At 42.4% G+C, this 26,718-nt stretch overlaps 1 protein-coding gene across 4 annotated transcripts in view; it reads left to right on the forward strand.

Moving 5' to 3' along the window:
• Positions 1-1,742: 1,742 nt before the first annotated feature.
• Positions 1,743-26,718, forward strand: part of ACP6 (acid phosphatase 6, lysophosphatidic) — a 28,582-nt gene continuing 3,606 nt past the window's right edge. Inside the window, exons 1-10 of one of the 4 annotated variants that reach the window (XM_054563361.1) lie at positions 1,743-2,470; positions 8,859-8,987; positions 9,107-9,237; positions 9,547-9,626; positions 19,778-19,865; positions 20,709-20,841; positions 22,033-22,130; positions 23,614-23,709; positions 25,335-25,500; positions 26,138-26,503. In XM_054563361.1, the coding sequence (XP_054419336.1) occupies positions 2,252-2,470; positions 8,859-8,987; positions 9,107-9,237; positions 9,547-9,626; positions 19,778-19,865; positions 20,709-20,841; positions 22,033-22,130; positions 23,614-23,709; positions 25,335-25,500; positions 26,138-26,278 (1,281 nt within the window). In that variant the 5' untranslated portion in view covers positions 1,743-2,251 and the 3' untranslated portion in view covers positions 26,279-26,503. Of the gene's footprint in view, positions 2,471-8,858; positions 8,988-9,106; positions 9,238-9,546; positions 9,627-19,777; positions 19,866-20,708; positions 20,842-22,032; positions 22,131-23,613; positions 23,710-25,334; positions 25,501-26,134; positions 26,504-26,718 lie in introns of those variants that run through there. The other 3 variants (XM_054563360.1, XM_054563362.1, XM_054563363.1) reach the window with 3 other exon arrangements.

The raw sequence follows: 26,718 nt of genomic DNA on the forward strand, positions 1-26,718 counted from the left end.
TTCAACTACCACATGGAATGTGTCATTTTCAAACCTAACCTATTCTGGCTTCCTGCAGAGAGCTGCTGAGGCATCCCCAGCACTGCCACACACACACCTGTTCCCACCCCAGACACATACAGGGTCAGGCAGAAATGTGGTTGGTAGGGTAATAATATTGGTGTAATAATTTAGAGTTTTAATTTGAACATTTCACCTAAAATGTCATATGGTGTGCTCAAATGTGATATTGTTATATTACGGAATTACATGCTTATGATTTTGTAATAAAAGAGTTTGTAATAAGAAGGGGCATTTTGGTTTTTTTTTTTTGCCAGACCCTGTATATGTTAGACCCTGTAATCCCGGCAGGATGGCAGGATGAACCACTGTTAATGTTCATACAGATCAAAGGCGCTGCTCATGATGACTGACAAGTCTGGCCCAGGCTGCCAGAATGCAGGGTGTGGAGGAGGGTGGCCTATCCACCCAGATGCCAATATTCCATTGCCTGATGAGCTAGAATTCTCAGAGGTGCTGAAGCTGCTCAAATATCAGGGCTCTTCTGCACTAAAACTGTGCTACATTTTCACTGAAGTGTTGGGAACAGCTCTCCCCAACCCAAATGTAAAAAAAAAATGGGGTTATATTTCATTACACAGATTCTGAAGAAGTATTGTCTGGTGGTCTGATGCCTTAGGTGGGCTATAGAAAAATAGCTTTCAAAAAAAAAGAAAAGAAAAAGAAAACCAGCTTTCAGTTTCTAATCACAACAACAAGACTCTGAAAAGTGAGTCCATGGGCTTACTTTTTTTCCCACAGAGGGAAAACTATGATAATGGGCAGTGTTCCAAAATGATCCTTCTCCCACAGTAGGACATTCAAAAACTTCTAGCTAGCTTGGTGAACAAGTTTAAACTCAAGTCAGGAGCCATACTCCGTAAGTATGTTACCTTCACATATGGAACAGTTTGATCCAAGGGCAGAATTCAGAATGATGAGAGAACTGGTTAGATGTTATATATTCAGACTCTCCTCAAAAATGTCCCTCCTCTCAACTTGACCTTTGCCTTAACATAGATACATACAGTCCATGTCCACAGATAGTCTTGCCAGCATCTGGAACACAGTCCTGTGGTAGCTGTATATTCATGAGAACCAGGCCAGCAGGTTGTTAGGGTTGGCATTCTTCTTCGTAACTTAAGGAGCTTAGTCACCGGGACACCCGTAAACAAGGCCTGGATTTTTCCATGAGAAAATATTCTGGATGTAAGTAAACACATCAGTGAGCTCACAGTTCTGCATAGTTTGCTAAGATTTAAGCAAACTATGCCTCTTTAAATATACAGGGGGCAGTAAAGGAAGATTAAACATAAAGCGCCTAGTGCTGCCCTTTGCAAACGGTAATAGCTCAGGAAGTAGGTGTCTCAGCTCCCTGCTTCCAGGACTTCAATGAAATCTACTACATGCCCATACAGAAAATACTGCCCTCCACACCCCAATTCTACCGCTGTCCTCACGGTCCCTAAATATCTGGCATGGCAAACTAGAGGATTACCTTGGCCAGTCAGTTCCGGAGGAGACTTGTACCAGCCCCTAGTGTCAGAGGGCAGGGGGGTGCTGGGGGAGGACGAGAGCTACTGCCCAGCTATATACCTCCCGGTTAAGGCCCCTGCGGTGCGCAGCCTTGTGGGAATCGTAGTTCTCACAACTCTGTGACAGGCTGCATTGCGGGACTGGTTTTCCCATGTTCCTCTGCGCGAGGTTCACTTGGAACGGGTCCTGGTTGGGTGAAGAGGTAGGTGGGAGTTTGCTTGTAGAAAAGTGGAATCCATTTGTCAGTTACTGGGGTCACTGCCGCTGAATAAATTAGGGCTGGTTCCTGTCCCTTCAGGAGTGCTGGAAGCCGAACTTCGAATAAAAGTTTAAGGTTCCCTAGAGGGCAAAAGATAAAGAACCGAGTCATTCCCGCCACACACACCCCCGGGCCCCGCCTCCATCCCGCCCCACCCTGCAGCTGGAGCGGCCAACCCTGACCCAGGTTAAAACTCCCAGAGAGTCTTCGCTGCTTCAACCTCTGTTTCTTACCCCACGCTCCCACCTGGAGGCCCTTTCAGGTCTCGCAGTCTCAACGAGCCCAACTAGGGGGCCCGATGTGCGTGCCAACCGGTTCCCGAGAACTTGGGGGCAGCCGCTGAGATCCGGAGCTCGCGGAGGGCGTGTGTTCGCATCCTGCAGCCTTTCCCCGGAGGGTAACCGAGGGGCTTCCACCATGATCACCGATGTCTTTAGGGGGCGCATATGGGTTCCTGTGAGTGTTCTGGCCTCGCTGGGGTACTTTTTCTACCAGCGGCGGGTGGCCCTGGCCCAGCTGCGAGCGGCGGACGGCCAGCATCCCGTCGACCCCAGTCTCCTGGAGTTGAAAATGGTGCAGGTGGTGTTTCGACATGGGGCACGGAGTCCTCTCAAGCCTCTCCCGCGGGAGGAGCAGGTGAGAGGTGGGCCTGGGCCGGGGCTGCTGGGGCAAGGACCGTGTGACCAAACAGTGGCGGGGCAGGCATTTCACCCGGAGCACACGCCTTTAGAATCTTATCCTCATAGAGTAGGGTTCAGGCTTGGTCCAGACGAAGTGAAAACAGCAGTCGCCAGTTCATCTCCTTGCTTTTGAGCTGGCGTGGAGCCTGCTGCCCCTCAACCCACTAGGCCCTCTGGGTGCCGCGTCAGAACTTCCAGTTGCACCCCACGATGGCTGTGCAGTTGCAGTTAGTACTACGCTGCTTCTGGCTCAAATAAATCGTCTAGGGATCTTATTAAAATGCAGATTCTGCCTCAGCAGGGGTGGGGCAGGGCCTGAGATTCTGCATTTCTAACAAATAATTGGGTAGCCTTGAGTACAAGAGTGTAGTGCATTTCTGTGTACCGTTTTGAACGTTGTCAGAGTTGCAGCAACCTTTTTAACAGAACAACCCTAACAGGGATTAAAGTAGGTAACAAGTCAATGATTTGGGAACAGATTTTACAGTGGCTTCCTCTCAGGGTTTGCTGGAGGCCTTTTGAAATTCTGAAGGCTTTTTGGTAACAAGTGCTGTATCTTGGGGCTCTCCTTTTCTATTTTGGGTTTCTATACCTATTGTGGAAGGGACTTAAGGTAGAAAAAAAAGTTAAAAATTGGCTAGTCTTGTGGTTATAATGTCTTAAAAAATATACCTCGTTTGGTCAGGAAAATTATGATTAAAACACAAATAATTAATTTATTACATAATTACCTTTTCTGTATTTATTTCTTGGGGAGAGCCAGTGAAGGTCTGTGACCTCACATGGTAGGTGAGCTTGTGATTTAAGAACTGGCTTTCTGGTGAAGATTACCCCTGATAGGCAACCTGAAATCCTCAGGTCCCCAGCTGTTACTCTTACCTGCGGAATGTTTTTGCATTGTCAGTCCTCCAGTTAATGTTGGAGCAGATTCAACAGCAGGTCCAAAGAGTATTAAGCATACTCTTCACTGTCATAGCTGCTTTCCAGATACCGTTAGGGCTGTGTCCTCGCATTGTACAACTGAAAACTGAGTTTTCAAATCATACCACAGATGAAATAAAAACTTTAAAATACTTCCCACATAAATATTGGGTGGCACTTAATTCTACTACCAGGTTTTGAGTTAGCCTTTCTATATTGCTATACCACTTTCTGGTACTGGACTTTCTTTGCTTTCTTCTTCCCTCCTTCCTTTCCTTCCTCCCTCTCTCCCTCCCTCCTTCCTTCCTTCCTCCCTTCTTCTCTCCCTCCCTCCCTTCCTTCTTCCTCTCTCAATCCCTTACTTTGCCTTTTCATATTAGGTCACTTCATTTTCCTCATGATTTGGTACATAGCCCATTTCCTGTGCACTTCCCCTTCATTTATTCTTGTTACAGAAAAGTTGGAAAATAACGTACAGCAATAGAAGACTCATATTAAAGGCAAAGTTATCAGTTGTAGCAGAGAATAAAAGTCTGAATGTCTAGGCCTGGACTTAGTATGTATAGTATATATACTCTCTGGAGAGCCTAAAGAAATTTCAGATTTTTGTTTTAAGGGTTTCTTCTGAGCCGGGGGTAGGGTGTGACAGTATCTTTTGCCTTTACATTGGAAGGGACAGTTGTAGCTCAGGTATGCCAGCTTCATTCATCTTCTGTCTGTATAGTCACAAAATAATGGAACATCTGAGTCCATGTCCTCACTTTGCAATTATCAAGTGCACATTGCCTTTTCTGCCTGCTTACATTCTCCTGCTTACATTACACTTTAGGCAGGTGCACTAAACATCTTTGATTATCTTGTATGAAGTCTTATGCATAAAATTGGGAGGGTGGAAATAACTCTTCCTATTTAAGCTATGAGCTTGTGTCATTGACCTGCTCTAGCTTGTTTCTGGAGTTCCTCTCTCAGGTTTTCTTTTTTCCAAGATCCAATTTGATAGAGGTCGTTATTGGGAATTTCTAACCCTCTTGGTTCTGCTATTAATTATAGCCAGAAGGGGTTACCTAGCAACAATTCTGAAATTAAAATTGCCTTTGGTTGATGTTTCCAGACCTCTGATTGGTTGGTAGATAAACATGTGACAAGTCACTTCAGTTACCTCGGAAGTCCGCAGAAAGTAGCACTGTCTAAAACTAGATGTTTTACTAAGTTGTCTTATGGCTTCAATGGCTGTTGACTTGTCTTCCTTTACTATGCTCTGGAAGTAAAACTCTGGAATTTGATTGGCCATTTATTCTGATCATTAGATTAGATCCAAATACATATTCAAAAGGTAAATTTGTCCCTCCTTTCAAATTTCCCTCCCCTCCTCTTCAGACAGTAGCAAAATGGCCTCCAATTTGGCAGGTTTCTCTATTTACAAAATAAAATCCAGCCTATCTCAGCACCATTGTTGATTAAGGCATTTGGTTCTATATTTACTTACTGGTCAGTTTATTCACTCCTCTGAAGCAGTGGTCCTTAACCTTGGTGGGACATGGACTCATTTGGGGAGCTTTAAAAAAATCCCAGAGATTCTGATTTAATTGGCTTAGAGGTCTCAGACTTGGTAAAAGCTTCTCTGGTGAAGCTTTAGAAGGATCTAGACTGGAGAGCATTTAAAAAGTTCAGACTCCACCCCAAGGAGATCTGGATGTGATTAGCTCAGGATGGTGCTCAGACATTGGTAACTTTTAAAAAATTTCCCAGTGATGCCAGTGTCAGTCAAGGTTTAAGACGATTGTTTTTTTCTAAAATCTACACCGGAAGGTTTTTGTTTAGTTTTAAGTAGATTTTTCTTTTACTTGGAATGTAGCATATCAATCCCAGAATAGTATTGTCTTCACAGAAGTGGACTTTGGTGAGATGCTATCCTTCTGATTTTAAGGAAACAAAACGAGAAATGGTCCTACAGAACTCATTGGTGTGACTACTGAAAAAATGTTCATTATATTACTCTAGCCTCTTTATGAGGACTGTTGGGAGGAATTTAACTCTTCACATTAAGAAATGGTGTGCTTCTCCTGAACAGTTGGCTTGCTCTCATCTTTAAGCTTGTCTATCTGATCAGATTTCTCCTTTTACACAAAAGCCAGAAAGCTCAGTGTTGAATCTTAGCTCATCTACAACAATATATGGATTTTGACGATGTACCTTTTTATTTTTTAGTAAGTTTATCACTGTGTACTTTTTTTTTTTTTTGGTCCCTAAGCGTGTTTGCTTTTGTCTTTCTTGCTTACTTTGACTTGGTTGTCTAAGATTTTGCTGTCATCTGCTTTAAGTTAGTTCTTGAAAATGGGGTATAAATAATTAAGTAAAATTATAACAGTTTTTGTCAGTAACGCAGGAACAAGAATGAGAGGATGTATGTGGGGTAGATGTTATGTATGGAGCTGACGTGCTGTTCATTCTTGAAAATCTGAAAACGGATACTTAGACTTGTCATGACCAGGATTTTCAGGAGTCGTTCCCCAGAAACATCAAAGATCCTCTGTTGGCAACTATGCCTAACAGGAGGAGATTTCTTTTTTTGTTTTTTTAAGATTTTATTTAATTATTTTTAGAGAAAGGGAAGAGAGGGAGAAAGAGAGGGAGATGAGCATTGATGTGCGAGAGAAACACTGATTGGGTTGCCTTTCACACTCCCTCAGCTGGGGACCTGGCCTGCAGCCCAGGCATGTGCCCTGACCGGGAACCGAACTGGCAGCCTTTTGATTTGTGGTCCAACCACTGAGCCACACCAGTCAGGCCAGGACATTTCTTACACTGAACAGGCCCTGTGGACTTGGAGTCAGGACCTGTGCTAGACACTGGGCTTACAAGGATGGATAATTCAGTCTCATCTATAAAGGAGATTATAATCTGGTGAAGAAGAAAGACAAAACAGTTTTCAGTTATGGGAATATGCTGGGAGTGCTGGGAACAAAAAGGAGGTATATTCAATCTTAAAATGCCTAAAACTGGACTCAGCTTGTCAGCTATTCTCTCTTGGTCTTGTTTTTGGTCAAGGAGTACCTTCATTACCCTTCTCACCTAAGACCCCCCAGGCTTGTAATCAAAGTAATTTTTTATATAGTCTTCCTTGTTTACACACCAACATAACCCCCAAATAAAGCTTTTACTACTTGGCAAGAGTAACTCAAATGTCTTGCACCCACCCCTTCTATTCCTACTGCCTTACATATGGTCTTAAGCTCTCATCTACTTTATTGCAGACATCTTGAAACTGGCTTTTCTGCATCTAGTCTCTCCATTTCAGTTATGACCTGTATTGCTGGCTTTCACACTATTTTATGGAGCCTGTGGATTAGGGAGATGCTGAGTGGCTGGGGCTCTGGGTTCCCACTCCTACTTCAACTAGAGAAATTCTAGCTTTTGCCTTTAAATATACAATTTAAAGTTAAACCCTACTTGGTATTTACTAATTAAGTTTGAAAAACACTCCCAGGTTGAAGCAAACCAAACTACTTCTTTCCTATAGACATTCTTTACTATTGCTGCTTTGCTCAAGCTTTCTATATGCAGGGCGGGACAAAGTACAGCTGTACAGCTGTGAGTACATGAAGCACAGAGTTTGTTCTTGTTTTATTATTTATTAATTATTGTATTATCTTCCATGTGAACAACTGTAAAGCTACTTTTTGCCCCACCTGGATTCTTGGAATTCTCTCTACCACCTTCTCTTCTTACCCACTTTGTATTCTCAAGTCCAGATATTTGTTTTTCTAAATGCTATTCCTTTCATGACATTTCCTGAACCTCCAGCCCAGAAGAGAAGAAGGTTTGCCTTGCCTTTGAATTACTGCAGCTTTCATCTGGTTTCTTGTAGCACATGGTTTCTATTTTAGTACTGCTATCATTTATATTATTGCTTGCTGTCTCTACTAACCTTAAAACCCCAAAAGAGAAGGTCATGTTATCTCAATCTTGGTATCTTCCAAAGTTTACTGGCACTATTAATTGTACCTACTGCATGTCAAACCCTTTGTTGGCATCTGAAATGCAGAAGTCAATAGATGACCCAGTCTTTGTCCTCAGGGAGCTAAGTCTACTGAAGAAGACAGTCTGGTAAAGGAGCTCTTCTTACAGAGTTTAGTAAAGGCCACAAAAAGAGTTACCAAGGCTTGTGAGAGAGTTGGGGCAATGGTCATGGCTTCTGGGTTTAAGCTGTCTTATGAAATGAGCAGAATTCTCTCCAGAAGAAAGAGAAAATTCTGGGTAGAAGAAACATGAGATTGAAAGGCCAAAAGGTGTGAGGATGGTGCTATAGGAAATGAAGGGGTAGCTTGAGAATATGTGTATAGGGCAGGGTGAAGGGAGAGAGAGGCAGGGGCCACCATGTACTGTGAGCCCTTGAAGGGTTTGACATCAGAACTTTGAAAGAAGGAGCAGTGATTAAAAGATAGTAGGAAGAAGGTAAGGTCTCTGGTCTGAACACCCAACCTTCTGATATCAGTAGCTGCAGCACCAGCAGTAGGGGAAGAGGCTCAGTTATCAGAGAGTAGGTGCAAGTGGGACTGAGACCTTGCTTTTGAAAGAATGGAGAGCTTCCTTTGTGCAAAGAGAACTTGAGACTTCTAGTGGCACTCTGCTGGGATATTTATGGGAAGGGGACAAGATGAATAAAATCATATGTGACATAATAGGTTTTCAAATGTTAATTTTAAAACAAAACAAAATAGTGGGAAATTGAGTTCAGTATTTCTCTTTGGATTGTAAGTGCCATAAGAATTCAGGTAAGAAGACAATCACTGAAGGCTGCAAGAGTCACTGATGGGGAAGTAAGACTTGCGTTATGAATGAAACTCGGATGGGCAAATAGGGACAGGAGTCCCTCTGAGCAAGGAAGGGAAGCAAGCTGAGAGAAAATGCAGTGGAGCAGTGGGCATGGTCTAGTCTGGGAGGGGAGGAGAGAGATGGAGTGGCAGTACAGCTGGGAACAGCGCTGGCCCAAGGTGCAGAAGTCCTAGAAGACCAAATGCTTATATTTTGAAACATTAGGAAAAGCTTCTGATACGATGAAAGTGGTTTAGCAAAGTGGTTATGTATGTATGGATTGTCGGGGTAGAGGTGCAGAAGTATCACAGGCTTGTGCCTAAGGTAATAAAGTTTTATACTCTGACAGTAAGATAATAATGTAATAATGACAGGACTTGGACTAAGGACACCTGGAATAATAAATCCTATTCTTTTTCCTTTTAATTGGAGCAAGAGTTTCTTTCCTTCCTTCCCATGGGAAAGTTGCAAGTCTAGTGTTAGTATAATTCCAACTGTGTGTACCAAGTGCTATTGGATATTAGTGCTGTAAGTTTCAACAACCTTCTAAACAATGTATTGTTTTCTCTTTGTGTGCACGTGCGCGTGCGCACGCATGGTTACAATAGGTAGAGTGGAATCCCCGGCTACTGGAGGTCCCACCCCAAACTCAGCTTGATTATACAGTCACCAACCTCACTGGTGGACCAAAACCACATTCTCCTTTTGACTCTCAGTACCATAAGACCATACTGAAGGTGAGCAATGCTTCCTGCTCTGGGAAGCCCACTGCAAAGCTTTCGTATTTTTCTCTGGGCTGGGCTTAGCAGGCTGTAAGATGTTTTTATTCTTCCATCTTTTTCTCCCCCAACTCAAGGGGGGCATGTTTGCTGGCCAGCTGACTAATGTGGGCATGCAGCAGATGTATGCCCTGGGAGAGAGACTGAGGAAGAACTATGTGGAGGACGTCTCCTTCCTTTCGTCAACCTTCAACCCACAGGAAATCTTGTGAGTGACTTGAAAAACAGATGTTGCACTCAGTTTAAGATCTTGAGCATGAGGAAACCTGTCCTGAGACTCCCAGATGGTTCCCACTCTCATCCAATGTAGTTTGGGGCAGTTGCTCTTACAGGATTCTGTAAACAGGTGGTAATTGGAGGTCACATTCACTGGCTTTTGGGTACCTTGGGACAGCTATCACACAGTCCCATAGTTCCCCTTATATACTCTTGAAAGCTTCCCAGCTGCTCTGTGGAATAAGGCAGAGTGTTTATAATTAAATCTTTCTTTTTTGAGTACATTTTTGCTTTTTTCCAGTGTTCGTTCCACTAATATGCATCGGAATCTGGAGTCTACCCGGTGTTTGCTGGCTGGTCTTTTCCAACGTCAGAAAGAAGGTTTGAATTTGGAGTCTAAAAGTCAATCCCTGTCCCTAAAGAATTTTTTCTTCTTAATTCCAAAGCCCCTGTCTCTCTCTTCCTTGGTACTTGTTGCATTAGTCTCTCTTCTCCTGCACATATGGCTTTCATGGTGTACTAGTGGGCTTTTCTATCTGTGCTTTTGCTGCCTTGCCAGCCTGACCTTCATTAGTTGTATAGTGTGTTGGCTGCTCTGAGGGACCTCTGCCTCCTGACTCCTTCTCTTCAACTCCTGCACAAGCTGCATGAGGCAGCCCTAGCCAGGTCTTGTGAACAACATTGGGGCTTTTTGCTTAGGTGAGATACTGCTGAAAGGGAAGGAGGACAGAGGGACACTTAGCTGGGACCTAACCCTGATGTTACTGCTCTCGTCTTGGTGATAATCCACAGCATGACCCAGATAGTGTTACCAACATCCTTTAACCCTTTCCTAATTGAGAAAGTCTATTGAGTTTTGGATTGACAAATTCAGCTAGTAAATAATCACAACTAGTGGGTCCCAACCTTTTCACCCCTAAGAATCACATTTGTTATTTTCTCTCATGGTTCCCATGTATTGAGGGCCTTTGACTATCAAATGAAGCTGCATGTTGTCACATACAGTTGATTCAAATTTACATTTAATTGCTGGTCTGAGTTTCAGATGATCATGACTTCACTAATATTACAGTAATAAAATGGATTCAAGATGGTGACAGAGTAGGTGGAAGCTACACTTAACCTTCTTCCAGGACCAAACTGGAATTACAACTAAATTAAAGAAAAATCATCCTGAATAACCAACTGAAGACTAGCTGAACAGAAGTATTATAACCAACGATTTACAGAAGAAGCCATATTGAGGCTAGTAGAAAGGGCAGAGAGGCCCTATTCCCATGGGTGGCAGTTGAGGCTCTGGAGCGGTATCTCAGCTTTGGTAGATTCCCTGAGAAGTGTGGAGTCTAAAGCCCAACCAGGCTCTCCAGCCCAGAGCACTAGAGGTAGGAAGATGTGCCCTCATAACATCCAGCTGTGAAAAGCAGCAGGGTTTCTGTCCACTACGGAGAGATGGAGTCCACTAGAGACACAGGCACGCTCTTAAAGGGCTAATGCACAAAGTTTTGTTCACAGCCACTCACCCTGGGCACCAGGGGTGGGAGGATGGAGTAGACTAGAGCTACTCAAGGAGAGCTGGGTTTGTGGCTATGGGTAGGGAGCTTGGGTGACAGCCACTAGGAGCCCCGAGCTGAGTCATTCTTCCATACTGCAGAAGCCATCTTTCTTAGGTGAAGCATTCCACTACATGTAGAATCAGCCTGAGGGAAAGCAATTTCCCCACCCTCTGAACTACATCTCACCTGCCCTGAAAAACTTAAGCCTTGGCCAAGGTATAGAAATCTGGGCCAAATCAGGGGTATAAGTGACTGAGTTGTCAGGTTTGGGGATAGGTGCCATTTCCCCCACTTTCCCATGAACCTGAATGGGGCTTCTCCCTCATGGGAGATTCAATAGAACCACCCTCTCAGCTTTCTGCAGACCCAGCCTTCAGGCTGAAGAGACCCCAACCACCCTATTCCTAGTGGCTCCACCCTGCTGATGTCAGGGCAAAATCTGGGATAGACTGAGTTGTATGGCTTTGGGGCGGGGACCATACCTGCCACCTGTCCTGAAGATTGACTTGCACCTCTCTCTAATGGGAGATGCACCAGCCCCATCCTCCTTACTTTGCCAGAGGTTTTTTCAGTGACTGAGCCGAACAGGGAGCAGTTAGGTAGAAGCAGATTGAGACAGATCTCAGGGTGCCTTGGGACTTCTGCTGACCTGTCTCTGGTGTCAGTGCTGGAAAAAGCTGCCCTTTTGTGTGCAGCTTGGTCCTTCCCATGTGCATCTATGCCTAGAAGAGGCAGCCACAAACTGGATCACCTGTAGCTCCAAACAGGTTTCCAAGGGTTAGGCACAGACAGGGTCTGACATTGGCCTGCACCAGAGTCCCTCCAAAGAGGCCCAGAACTAACAAAACCTAGCTTCAGACAGCATCAAAACAGGATTCAGTAAGTTTCACAAACAGTATATCCAAAGGGAGATTTTGGCAGACACCAAACCCTGCTGAGGCAAATTCTGCTTTGTGTGGTTAGCACCTACCTAGCATTTTGCATGTGATGGTCAGGGTTGACCCTCACAGTTAAGCCAGCCTGAGGGTTGATCTCATGTACAAACTAACCAATAGCAGTCAAGACTCACTTACAACAGGAGGGCGCACATAATCCACACAAGGGACATTTCTAGAACACCCATCTCAGGCGGTGAAGAAGACTGTACCACTATGTCCCACAGGACACCTTCTACATAAGGCCACGCAACGAAGACTGGGAGTCATAGCAGATCTACATAATACACAGAAACAAACACAAAGAGGCAGCCAAAAGGGGGAGATGAAGAAATAGGCTCCAAATGAAAAAACAGGAGAACTCTCCAGAAAAAGAGCTAAATGAAATGGAGGAGAGTAATTGATCAGATACATAGCTTAAAGTAATGGTTACAAGGATGCTCAAGGTTCTTAGAACTACAACCACATGAAAAAGACATAGAAAACAAAACCAGTCAGAAATGAAGAATGCAATATCAAGACTATACTGGAAAAAATAAATAGGTTGGATGAAGAATAGGATCAAATCAGCTAATTGGAAGACAAGGGAGAAAAAAACACTGAATCAGAGGAGCAAACAGGGAAAAAAAGGCTTAGAAAGAATTAAGATAGTTTAAGGGAACTTGGGGCAACATGAAGTATACCAACATCTGCATCATATGCATCGTAGAGGTACCAGAAGGAAAAAAGAGAGAGCAAGAGATCAAGAACCTATTTGAAGAAATGATGACTGAAAAGTTCCCTAATCTAGTGAAGGAAAAAAACACACAAGTCCAGGCAGCACAGAACCCCAAACAAGATGAACACAAAAAGGCCCACACCAACACACATCATAATTAAAATACCAAAGGTTAAAGACAAAGAGAGAATCTTAAAAGGTACAAGAGAAATACAGTTACCTACAAGTCAGCTCCCATAGAACTGTCAGCTGATTTCTCAACAAAAATATCTCAGGCCAGAAAGGATTGGCATAAAATAGAATGATAAAAAGCAAGGATATACAACCAAGACTACTTTACTCAGGAAGGCTATAATTTTAAATTGAAGGACAAATAAAGAGTTTCTCAAAAAAAAAAGTTAAAAGAGTTTGTTAGCACCAAAGCAGTGTTATAAGAAATGTTAGAGGGCCTACTTGAAGAAGTAAAAGAACTCTGGCCAGGTGCCCCAGTTGGTTGGAGCATCATGTTGTACACAAAATGTTGGAGGTTCGATTCCTGGTCAGGGCACATACGTAGGTTTCAGGTTCAGTCCCTAGTCAGGGTGCATTTGAGAATCAACTGATAGTTGTTTCTCACATCAGTCGCTTTCTCCCGCCTCCCTCTTTTCCCCTTCTTTAAAATCGGTAAACATGTCCTCAGACGAGGATTTTTAAGTGGAAAAAGAAGAAAAAGGAGGAATGTAGTTAAAAGAATAAATGGCAGTAAATACATACCTATCAATAACCATTTTAAATAGAAATGGCTTAAATGCTTCAATCAAAAGACAAGGTAGCTGAGTGAATAAAAAAGCAAGACCCATATATGAGATCTGTCTGGAAAAAGTTCAGCCATTGTTAATGTAAGAATGGTTTGTGTGACATTGATGTAACCTGGCAGCCAAAGAGAGTGGACTGGAATGTGCATGCATGAACAATGATGACTTCACTGCACTAGTCAGTGGGGGTGGTAGATGCAGTTGAGTGAGCATGTGTACTGTATGGCTGTCGTATTCAAAATGACTGAATGAGTAGAGCCACAAATCTGCATCTAATTTTGCATTAAGCTTGAACATTCCTCTGCAAAAACTATCCAGATGATTCCAAAGGCCACAGCTATGGGCAATTGGTGATTGGCAGAATCATCACGACAATGTACCTGCTCATGCATCATGTCTCGTGCAGAGTTTTTTGGCAAAACATCCAATGACTCAGGTGACTGAGGTCCCCACAGCCCAGATTTGGCACCCTGAAACTTCTGGCTTTTCCCAAAACTAAAGTTCCTTTTGAAAGGGAAGAGATTTCAGACCATTGATGAGATTCTGGAAAATAGTACAGGGCAGCTGATGGCAATTGGTAGAACTGTGTGGGATCTCAAGGTGCCTACTTTGAAGGGGACTGAGGCATCACTGTACTTTTTACAATGCTTCTTGTATCTTCAATAAATGTCTCAATTTTTCATATTACATGGCTGGGTACTTTCTGGACAGGCCTTGTATGGGCTATCTATAAGAGACCCACCTCAGAATGAAAAGTACACAGAGACTAAAAGTAAAGGGATGAAAAAAGGTATTTCTTGCAAATGGAAAGGAAGAAATGCTGGGATAGCATATTTACATCTAGGAAAAAAAGTCTTTAAAACAAAGGCTGTAGTAACAAAGAGGGACACCACATAATGATAAGTGGAGTAATTCAACAAGAGGATATAATCCTTGTAAACATTTATGCACCCAACATAGGAGCACCTAAGTACGTATAGCAAATCTTGATGGACATAAAGGGAGAGATTGACAGTAATACAGTCATAGTAAAGGATTCCAACACACCACTGCCATCAATAGGTAGATCTTCCAGGCAGAAAATCAACAAGAAAGCAATGTTCTTAAAGACACTACATAAGATAAATTTAATTGATATCTTCAAAGCATTTTACCCCAAAGCAGCAAAATATACATTCTTTTCAAGTGCACATGGAATATTTTCTAGGATAGGCCATATGTTAGGACACAAAACAAGTCTCAATAAATTTAAGAAGACTGAAATCATATCAAGCACTTTATCTGACTATAATGGTATGAAACTAGAAATCAATCACAAGAATAAAACTGAAAAACACATAAAGACATGGAGGGTATATAACATGTTGCTAAACAATGAATAACAATGAGATCAAGGAAGAAATCAAAAGCTACACTAAAACAAATGAGAACACAACCCAAAATCTCTGGAACACAGCAAAAGCAGTGCTAAGAGGGAAATTCATAGCATTACAGGCCTACCTCAAGAAACAAGAAACATCTCAAACAATTTATATTTAAAGGAACTGGAAAAAGAGCAATAAACAAAGCCCAGAGTGAATAGAAGGATGTAATAAAGATCAGAGCAGATATAAATGAAATAGAGTTAAAAAGAAAAAGATCAATGAGACCAAGAGCTGGGTCTTTAAAAGATAAAGATCAACAAACCTTTAACTAAATTCGAGGGGGAAAAAAAGGCCCTAGATCAATAAAATCAGAAATGAAAGAGAAGATTTAACACCTGACAGCAAAGAAATGCAAAGGATTGTAAGAAACATTAAGAACAACTATATGCCAAAAAATTCGACAATCTAGATGAAATGGATAAATTCCTAGCAACATACAATTATCTAAAACTGAATCAGGAAGAATCAGAGAACCTGAATAGACAGATTCAAACTGTCCATTTCAATTCCACTTCCATTTCAACGTGAAATTGAAGCAGTAATTTAAAACAAACAAACAGACAAACAAAACCCTTCCTACAAACAAAAGTCCTGGACCAGATGGCTTCACAGGAAAATTATATCAAATGTTCAAAGAACAAACACCTACCCTTCTCAACCTATTTCAAAAATTTCAAGAAGAGGTAACACTCCCAATCTTATTTTGCAAGACTAACATCTTAATGCCAAACCAGATAAAAACACTACAAAGAAAGAAAATTATATGCCAGTATCCCATATGAACACAGATGCTAAAATCCTCAACAGAATATTAGCAAATTGGATCCAGCAATGCATCAAAAAGATCATACACCATGATCAAGTGGGATTTATTCTAGGGATGGAAGATTGGTAAAATATCTACAAATCAATAAACATGATACACTGCATCAACAAAGGATAAAAATCACATGATCATATCAATATATGCAGACAAAGCATTTGAATAAATCAAGGGCCCATATATGATAAAAACTCTCAGCAAGGTGGGAATACTAATGAAAGTCCCAGCCACAGCAATCAGATAAGAAGAAATAAAGCTGTCATTATTTGCAGATGACATGATACTGTATCTAGAGAACCCTAACGATTCATTAAAAAAAACAAAAAAACCCTACTAGAACTGATAAATGAATTCAGTAAAGTAGCAGGACACAAATAAATGCCCAGAAATCAGTTGCATTTTTATACACCAATAATGAACTATCAGAACAGGGAACTGAGAATACAATTGCATTCACGGTTGTTTCAAAAATATAAATACCTAAGAATAAATTTATCCAAGGGAGTAAAAGACCTGTACTCAGGATATTATAAGACACTGAAGATAGAGATTGAAGAATGTACAAATGTTCATAGAAAGGAAAAATTAACATTATTAAAATATCCATACTACCCAAGCAAACAGTAGATTCAAGAGAATTCCTATCAAGATATCAATGGCATATTTCACAAAATTAGAATATGTCCAACTTTATGTGGAACCACAAAAGGCCCCATATAACAACAGCAATCTTGAGAAAGAAGACCAAAGTTGGAATCACACTACCTGGTATGAAACTATATTACAAGGCCAAAGTAATCAAAACAGCATGGTACTGGCATAACAACAGACATATAGATCAATGGAACAGAATAGCTCAGAAATAAACCCACACATTTATAGTCAATTAATATTTGACAAAGGAGGCAAAAACATACAATGGGGTAAAGATAGCTCTATGTATGGTGTTGGGGAAAAGGGACATACATTTTTTAAAAATGAAACTAGACTGCCTTCTCACACCATACACAAGAATAAACTCAAAATGAATTAAAGACATAAATATTAGACTTGAACCCATAAAAACCCTAGAAGAAACCATAGGCAGTAAAATCTCAGATGTTTCTCATAGTAATATTTTTTCCAATATTTCGAGCAAGGGAAACGAAAAACAAATGGGACTACATTAAACTAAAACGTTTTTGCACAGCAAAAAAATCCAACAAAATTAAAAGATAATACACTGCCTGGGAGAACATATTCACTGATACATCTGATGACTTAATATTCAAAGTTTATCAGTAATCGATAAAATGCAACACCAAAACAATCCAATTAGGAAATAGGCAAAGGACCTGAATAGATACTTCTCTAATGAGTACATACAGATGGCCAATGGACATATGACAGTGTGCTCAACATCACTAATTAGAGAAAAGCAAATTAAATCCACAATGAGATATCACCTTACACCTGTCAGAATGGCTATCATCAATAAATCAACAAACGAGTGTTGGTGAGGATGCAGAGAAAAGGGGCCCTTCATGCATTGTTGGTGGGAATGTAGACTGGTGCAGCCACTGGGGAAAGCAGTATGGATTTACCTCAGAAAATTAAAAGTGGAACTACCTTATGACCCTTATGACCCAGCAATTCCACTTCTGTGAATATATCCAAAGAAACCCTAAATACTAATTGGAAAGAATATATGTAGCCCTATTTTCATTACAACATTATTTAAAATAGCCAAGATTTGGCAGCAGTCCAAGCACCCATCAGCAAATGAGTGGATAAAATTCCATGGTACATTTACACAATGGAATACTACTCAGCTGTAAAAAAAGAAGGAAATCTTACCTTTTGCAATACCTGAAGATTATTATGCTAAGTGAAATAAGACAGAGAAAGACAAGTACAATGTAAGTGGAATCTAACAAATTAAGGAAGTGGAGACATACTCTGCTGTTGGTCGGGAGGGTGTTGGGGGCTGGGTGGGAAGGAAGAAGGAATTAAGCAAAGAAAAAAACTCACGGACACAGACAGCAATATGGTGATTGCCAGAGGGAGAGGTGTGGGGGAGGTTGAAGAAGGTACAGAGGGGATAAATGGTGATGGAAGAAGACTTGACTTGGTGTAGTAAACATACCATACAATGTACAGATGAAGTATTGTAGGGTTGTATACCTGAAGGCTATATAATTTTATTAACCAATGTCACCCCCAATAAAGAAGTAAATAAGAATTTCTAAAGAAGTGGCAAGAAGTAAAAAATAAAATACTAAATTGGTGCTGTAAATTGGTTCATGTTATTTTGCAGAGCTTCTTTGGCAGTATCTCAAGTAGTTCTAACATGTCCATCAGGCTTTTTAAAAAATATGTAAATGGTAGAAACCTCCAGCCAGAGGAGGCTGCCCTGCTCCCAGCTGTGTTGGGTAGTGCTGCGATTCTGACTGAAGTTGGCTGTTTGCCCCAAAAAGGATGTGTCTACATTAACACATAGCAGACAGAATGGGCTGCCCCTTACTTCCCACTAGCCCTTGAGCTTAGAAGCAATCCACAATGCCTGGCCTTCTGAGAACTTCACTTGCTCAGCTTCTAAAAGGCAAATGTCCTCTACTCATAAACACCAAAAGTATGAATGAAGTAGGAAAGATGTTTCTTGGTGGTATACTGATCTGCAGGCAGGTCTCAGACTCAGGCATCAGCTTCCCCAGGTTTTTGGCAAGGAAAGAAATGGTGTCATCCTCAGCCTCTAGTGTGGCTGCTTAGGTAGCAGCACCCTGCATGGGACCCAGATGTCTTTGGGACTCCAATAACCAATATCAAGGAGCATGAATAGACCAAAGAACCCCTCAAGGTGTTACTATTAATAGAAGTTGTGCAACTTTGGAATGTCACTTCAGGTGTACAAGCTTAGAGAAATCCCAGAGTATTATGTGTAGGCTTTAGAGAATGAGGCTGTGAGAGAAGCTAAAGGTTGTTGGTCTTTACCGTATGGTCAGTCATTCATTCAGCATATACTTGTGTGCCAACTCAGAGGAATCTTTTTTATCATAAATTTTAGGTCCACTATCCAAGTACCAATATCAGACACAAGATTGGAATTATCATGTGTTATATTAAAGGTTTAAGTTACTACTATTCTAACATTTAAAGGGCTTACTGTGCACCAAACATTATTCTAAGAGCTTTGCATATATGAACTTGCTTAATTCTTGTAATAACCCTGTGATGTTGGTAACAATTTACAGATAAGAGAACTAAGGCACAAAGAAGCTAAGCAACTTTCCCAGGGACACAAAGTTGGTAAATGGTGGAGCTTGGATGGTGAAACCCTGGCAGTTTGGTTTCAGAATCCATACTCTTCCCTTTCATGCTTCTCAGAGAATATGCACATCTGGAGAGGGCGTCTCTGATCATTTGACCAACAAAGTGTGTCTGAAATCCGATAGTCTAGTCAAGTTACCACAGACTACTTTAAAGTCCTAGGGGATTGACTATCAATAATTCGGAACTAATAGCTCTTTGGAGCTAATGACTCCACAGATTGGCCTCCGCAAATTCCAAAGAACTGCTGATGGGAGCTCTTTCTTTTACCATCAGAGAAGGTCAGGCTTGAGCTATGTAGGTAGGGGATCTGCCACAGGCCCCTACCATCTCTGGCACAGAGCCAAGCATGGGGAGGTGTTAGTGTGCCTTCATTCAGCATCGATGAGAGGAAGCAAAGGTACTTGTGAGTTCTGAACAGTAGGAAGATGCTGCAAGGTATATAAGAAATATTTTTTGTAGTCTAATCTCTGGTTCCTGGCAGTTCATCTGGAAGGCTGGCTTTCATTTTGGGCAGGAAGGATTTGTGGCCTTGTGGTCACCTTTTCTTAGAGTATCAGGTCATAAGTCACCATATAGGATTGACTGGGAAGCAAGAAAGTCACCTATTCTAGTAAAGTCAGGGATGGCTCATTTATTAGAAAGCCCAAGTGCTGGTAGTGCCTGGAGGTCAGGTTTTTTGGAATAGGTCAGGGAAGTGCCAGTCTGATTTAGATGTACCTGCTCTAGTCTATATGTGACCCACTAGAAGGAGTTGTGCCAGACAGAACAAGGCTGCTACTTGCTTTCTCCATTAGTCAGACCATAGGAGAACTCCTGTTGGCAAGGCAAAGGCATGTTGAAGTCATTCACTGTCCTTAAGGAGTAACCTTGATGATTTGCCTCCTTGAGAAGCTCCATCTGTAAAGACAATGAGGAGGAGGGGGAGGATATACTGTGAAGAACAAGCTAAAGCCTGTGCTTCCCAACTTACTTCCAGGACCCATTGTCATCCACACTGATGACGCAAGCTCTGAAGTCTTGTACCCCAACTACCAGAACTGCTGGAGACTGCGGGAAAGAACAAGGTAACTGCCCTGGGTTCTTGCTCAACACTGGGGGATAGACAGGCTTTCACTACTTTTGGTGGGAGGACTCTGCCTGAACTGAGGGCCTGCTTGGGCTTCCTGTGCTGGTGGATGACGGATGGGAGGGATGGCATTACACTCAGGTCTGACCTCACTGTCCAGGAAGTGAAGAAGCTCTTGCTTGCAGTGGTAGACTCATAGTGAAGGGCCAGGAAGCCTGGAAAAGGCCATGTGCTGGGCTAGAGAGATGGTACATATAGCCATGAGTGGGGCTTTGCTATTTCCAGAACATTATTCTCTTGATTATTTTAAGCCCTCTTCAGATGGAGTAGATAAAGAAACTGACAGGTTAAATAAAAGATGATTGAGCCAGTCATCAAACTGCAAATCCAGATAGGCAAGCAGAAAACAGATTCCCTTTCTCTCACCAACATGCTGCCTGCCATATAGATAGGTTGGTTTGGGCTGATGGCACTTTTCTTTGTTCAGGTATTTCTGGGCCATATACTAAGAGGATAAAGTATGTGTTCCACAGGAGAAAATGAATGCTGTTTTCAAGCAGACCTATGCTATGCTTGCATCATTTTGACATAGAAAATGCTAGAGTGGGATTTGGAAAATCCAGGCTTTTATTCTAGCCCTGGTACTTGTTAACTTTCACAAGTCATTTTTGACCTCATAAAGTCTTAGCTTACTCATCTGTAAAATGGGAATAACAACAACTAATCCCTATGAGTTGTTACTGAGGATTAATTGAGATTCCAAATGATGAATGAGATATACTTTGTAAACTTAATCACTATACAATGTAAGGAAATACTTTTTCTTTTTTTTTTTTGACAGAAGCCGGAGACAGGCTGCGTCTTTGCAGCCAGGAATCTCAGAGGATTTGAAAAAGGTGAAGGAGGGGCTGGGCATTGACAATAGTGATGAAGTGGACTTCCTCATCCTCTTTGACAATATGGCTGCTGAGCAGGTGGGATGACTGTCGTCTTTGGGCCCTGAGGATGGGAGAGCCTGGCATAGGTACCTGAGTGGCCTGGCCTCTGAGTAGAGAGAAGTGGGTGGAGGCCTTCTGGTTTGGAGGCAGCTCTGAGGGATAGGGAACAATCAAGAAGGACTCCTCATTCAGAAGCACAGACATTTAATTCTAGATCAGAGTTTCCTAGAGTCTGTTCCCCAGAATACCAGTGATGTGAGTGTGTGTGTTATGAATAGGTAGGAGTGGGGTGGGTGGTAGGATGGGAAGGATTGTTGTCTAAAAATTTTGCAATCCCTGTATATGGAATCAGTTTTTGAAGAGTGTATATGCATGTCAGCATGTTAAAGAATCTGAGAAGGCTATAACGAAGAAATCTGGTTAATCTTTGTCTGTTTTTCCCAAACTTATTTGACCATAGGACTTCTAAACATATAATACTGAAGATTCCATGATGGGAAATGCTTCTCTAGATTCAAAATTTAGACACCCAAAGACCATATAGCCTGGATCCTCCCTTCTCCAGTGAAGATAAAAGTATGCCCTGAAGGCAGAAGTGCACCTTGTGCTTATGGTGCTTATGTGTAAGATAGGTTTAAGGTTGTAAAACAGGAGTTTATATGACATATTTATGTGCCACATTTTCTGGAAATTATTTTGGTGAAAATGAAGGTTATGAATTACTTGAGTTGTATTTTATTCATTTTTTTCTTTTATAGTTTAAAGATTTTATTTATTTATTTTTAGAGAGAGGGGACTGGAGAGAGAAAGAGAGGGAGAGAAACTTTGCTGTGTGAGAGAGACATCCATCGGCTGACTCATATGCCCCCAACTGGGGACGGGCCCGCAACTCATGCATGTGCCCTGACTGGGAATTGAACCGGCGACCTTTTGGTTCACAGGCCGGTGTTCAATCCACTGAGCAATGCCAGCTAGGGCCCTTTTACAGTTTAAAAAAATACAGATGTTTTCCATTTTGAAGTACATGGGGAAGCCATCAGAAAGGGAATATAAACAATTTTTTTTTAGGCCTTCAAATCTCTAGGAATAACTTCTGAAGTGCCTTGACAGACTGCTTTTTTAGAAAGCCCTCCCCAGGCCCCTGAAGGTCCTTTGAAAGCTGATCAGCTGCCAGGCTCAGTGAATGAGAAGCATTTCTTTCTAAAACTGTACCTGTGGCTCTTTCAGGTGCATGGCCTCCTGAGCTGCCCCATGCTGAAGAGATTTGCTTGGAACATTGAACAGAGAGCCGTGGACACGGCCTTATATGTGCAAAGTAGAGACAGGTGAGGGGCCTCTTCAGCTGCTGGCATGAAGTCAGCTGGGTCAGGCCTTGCAATGTGTGGGGCAGGGGGTTCATCAGACCACTTACACCTTACAGCTGGCCTCTCTATGTGTGCATTGGCAGAAATCACTCCATTCTGCTGGCTTACCGAGTGGGCTCTGCCTGAGGTTCTTACACTTCTGGAGCTGGAACCAGTGACCTAGTGCTTCCTTTCACTGTTACACAGAATCAGGAACCGCCATTTGACTGAGTGTCATGAAGTGGTCCCGCCAGACTTGAGTTGTCACCGACTACCCTCCCCTCCACACACACGCACATTTAGTAAATATTTTAGGCATTACAATATATGCTTTATCTGTTGCAACTACTCATCTATGCCCATGTAGCTTGAACGCAGCCGTAGACAATATGCAAACAATCAGACACAACTATGTTCCAATAAAACTTTATTTACAAAAACAGGCAGGTGGGTTGGATTTGCTAAACAGCCATAGTTTTCTTTCTTCTGGGGTAAAACATTTTAAACAAGACCTGATCCATTTTCTTTTCCATTCCAGTTACTTCTGGTTCTTGTACAAATGATGTTTCTTCAAGCACAAGTGGATTACAACTTCACAATGCTATCAAACTTAGCTTGACCTGTGCACATTTTCTGGAGAGTGTATGTTGCATATAGTATTGGTTGCCCACTCCTCATCCATTGCTTCAACCTTCCTTGATTTATAAAGGTGGCCATTCATTCAGTCACCATGAATAAGGATTGGTCTAAGCCAGTCACGACAACTCCACTCCCTTTTGTCAGTGATTGGGTTCTGGGAATTCTGAGAGAGGGGTAGTTTTTCCACTTTGATAAAAAGTGAGAGGCACCAAAACCAGGTCTTTTGGCTGCTTGGCGGCCACCATATAACTGCTTTGTTTACTAGTGTGAGATGACATGCTTTTAGTTGCAGTAGCCACACAAGGTGACCAGCCTGAGAATGAAAGTGGTGGAGCCACGGTGCCAACCCTGCAAGCACTGAACTTCTTATTTAATCATATCTGTGAATAAGAAAGCTGCTTATGGTTTAATCTCCAATAAGGAGAGGGCACATGGGAAGCATACATAGTTTAGGATGTGGTTCCTTCACATTGCTTTTCTAATTTGGAATTCCTCGAAGTCATGACACCCTGCCCTTCCCAGCTGTGTTCTTTTTTTCCCAAAGACCCAGTTTTATAGGACTTATTCTGGTCAGTCCCTCCCATCTCAGCTGTGTTTGTACCAGGTCTAAATCCTGGTGCTTTTGTTGGAAATGTTTGTGCACAGGGAACCCTCAAACTTGAGTCAGCGCCATTTTTCTCCTTCTGGCCTGTTGCTGTCCCTTATGCTTGACTTGTCTTTTCTCATTTCTGTCTGATTGGGCTAGTGAACTCCTCAGGGGCAGAACCAGCCTACATCCCCTTTGTGCTGAATAACTGCTAGGTGCTTAATTGTTTTCTTGCCATAGGGAAAGTCTTCAGATGGCAGTCGGACCATTTCTCTACCTCCTGGAGAGCAGCCTGCTGAAAGTCGTGGATCCTGCCACTCCACCTGGCAAAAACAGGTACCTGACACAGCAGCTCAGCTCATGCAGCTGAGGGCCATACAGGGCCTCTGGCTGTAGGGAAGGAACCCAGGTTTTAGGGGAGCAAGAACCAGGCTGTCAGTGACTGAAGGTAGATGTATAAGAGGCCACAAGTCTCAAATAAGTTCACATTTTTACCTTTCCTCCTGCTACCCCCATCCTTCCAGGTTTTGAAATTTTAATTTTAGCCAGAAGAACCCTAAATTTATTTTTCTATTTTTTAATAATTGAAAATGTGTCACCCTTGCTGGTGTGACTCAGTGGATTGAGTGCCAGTCTGCGAACCAAATGGTCACCAGTTCTATTCCCATTCAGGGCACATGCCAGGGTTGTGGGTCAGGTCTCCACTGGAGGGCACTCGAGAGGCAACCAGACATTGCTGTTTCTCTCCCTCTCTTTCTCCCTCCCTTCCTGTCTAAAAATAAATAAATAAAATCTTAAAAAGAAAAATCTGTCAAATAGAGTAGCTAATTATGATATCACACTGACTTAGTACTACTATACTAGCCCCAAACAAAGATAATTGGTTAATAGATTATTTAGTTTGAATACCTTCATTGAGTATATAGAAGGGTATAACACCACTAGGCATTTGAAAATGTTGGAAGTGGCCTGTGAACCTCCATCACCACTTTTGTAGAGCCTGAAAGCCCAGGCTAGAGACCACAGGTTTCAACTGTTGTGTATCCTAGGCACTTGCTAAGCAAAGTGTAGTCTGAAGATGAACAGCTTTACCATGACCTCGAAGCTTGTTAGCTACTCAGGCCCCGGCCTGACCTACTGATTTGGACTCTGTATTTTAACAAGATTGCCAAGGGGAAGACAGGGGACAGTGAGTTGAAACAGGAACATTCAGGAACTTATATGTTTATAATAGCAAATTATGGGACTGCCCATCCCTGTCCATCACAGTACTCATGATGACAGTACATTTCCTGTTGCCCTTTACCACTTTGTCCCCCTTGGCCTTATATCTGCAGAATACTGCAGGACCCAGTGCTAGTGTTCTAGTTTGGAGGTCAACAAATAAAATCCTTTCTCTTTCCCAAGAGCTAGATATAGGGGTCAGACAGATATGGATTAAAACAGCAAATTTACTACTGATTAAAGCCATTTGAAGAATATTTTGAGGGCCGAACAGGTTCATTAATATTCTTTTGAAATGAACTTAAATTTCCAAGAATGCAAATTTCCCCAGCAAGGAGGACTGCTTGCTCTGCTAAACTCATCTCACAGCTGAATAAGAAGAACCCCTGCTATAAGCAAGCAGGTTCCCAGAGGGAGAAAAGAAGGGAACAAGGCACACATGCTCAGTTTTTAATTTGAAATTCACCAGGGAAGGAGTGGGTGGGTGGGTGACCCAGTGGGCAGGAGGAGGCCAAGATATCTACTTCAGCAGGGATCCTGCTTCATGAAAACATGGGAGTGAGAATAAGGCTTCTCCCACCATCTACTTCAAAGGAGTTTCCTATCAGGCTCAACTGATTTCTAGATGTCACCTGGTTTCTCAGGCAAGTGTTGTTCCTTACTGAAAGGAGGCAGGCAATGTCCTGGCCTCCAGAGTCCTGAGTAAAGATTTGTGGAGAACTGTTTCTGCATTACAGAAAGCTGTACCTCTACGCGGCTCATGATGTGACCTTCATACCTCTCTTAATGGCACTGGGGATTTTTGACCACAAATGGCCACCATTTGCTGTTGACATGACCATGGAACTCTACCAGCACCAGGAATCTAAAGAGTGGTTTGTGCAGCTCTATTACCATGGGGAGGTAAGACCTCTGAGGTGGGGTTGAGGCACTCTTCCCTCAATCTCACCCACCTGGTTTTAAGGACCAAGTCTCCCTCCTCAGGCCCAGTGGAACCTCTGTTGATATAATCAGCTCTTTGGATAATCTAGGGCAACTCATGGCTGTAACCCAGGGAGAAGTCAGAACTTGGCATATAGAGGCAGGCTGGGATTTGGGCCTTATCCCAGTTCTCTTACAGACTCCTTCTAGGTATTGGACTACCCTCCTCTTCTCCTGAGTGTTTCTGCCAGGATGTAATAGCCTAAGAAGCCTGTTCTGAAAATTAATAATGGTGTCTCGGGAGGTGATTTGTGCTGTCAGCACTCTTGGTGCCTTGGCTGCTTCAGCAGTGTGATATCCAGGGCAGAGGCTAGAGCACTCCCTGAGGATTAGACCTTTAGGCTTCCCTGCTCTGGGCCTAACTTGACTGTGTCTTCCCAGTCAGTTCAACAAACTGTTCTTGAGTGACTTTTACAAGCAGACATAGTGCTCTTATTCTGGAAGGTGACCAAGTAGTGGAGTCTTCCTGGCTATTTATATGTGCATGTACAAAAGACCATTGGGCATAGCTGAAAACAGTGAGACAGGGCCCTGAGGAGTGATGTCTCTTCCACAGAAGCAAGTGCCAAGAGGTTGCCCTGACCAGCTCTGTCCACTGGACAAGTTCTTGAACACCATGTCAGTTTATGCCTTAAACCCAGAAAAATACCACACACTCTGCTCTCAAGCACTGGTGATGGAACTTGGGAATGGAGAGTGACTGATTATCCAAGCAGGATGTGTTGATTTTTAAATAAAAAATGCCTTTACACCATGCCTCTGGCTGTTGGGTTTGGAAAAGGCAGGAACAAGTTAATGCACTTTAACATAAGGTAAGGATATTTCCTTCCTGTAGGTAATATTAAGGTCTCTTTTGAAAAAAAAAAATACTTGTTTAATTTTTAGAGAGAGGGGAAGGGCGGAAGAGAGGGAAACAAATATCTATGTGAGAGAGAAACATCATCCAGGTTGCCCTTCATATGTGTCCTGAACCTGCAACCCACGTAGCATGTGCCCTGACTGGGAATTGAACCCATGACCTTTTGGTTTGTGGGACAACACCCAACCAACTGAGCCACACCAGCCAGGACTAAGGTCTCTCCTTGAAAGGAAGAGCAGTGTAATATTGATATCAAAAAGATATTCCCTATATTGTGGCTT

Source organism: Pteronotus mesoamericanus, unplaced genomic scaffold (assembly GCF_021234165.1).
Source record: "Pteronotus mesoamericanus isolate MK-2021 breed Mesoamerican mustached bat unplaced genomic scaffold, CSHL_Meso_final scaffold_705, whole genome shotgun sequence".
Lineage (NCBI taxonomy): Eukaryota > Metazoa > Chordata > Mammalia > Chiroptera > Mormoopidae > Pteronotus > Pteronotus mesoamericanus.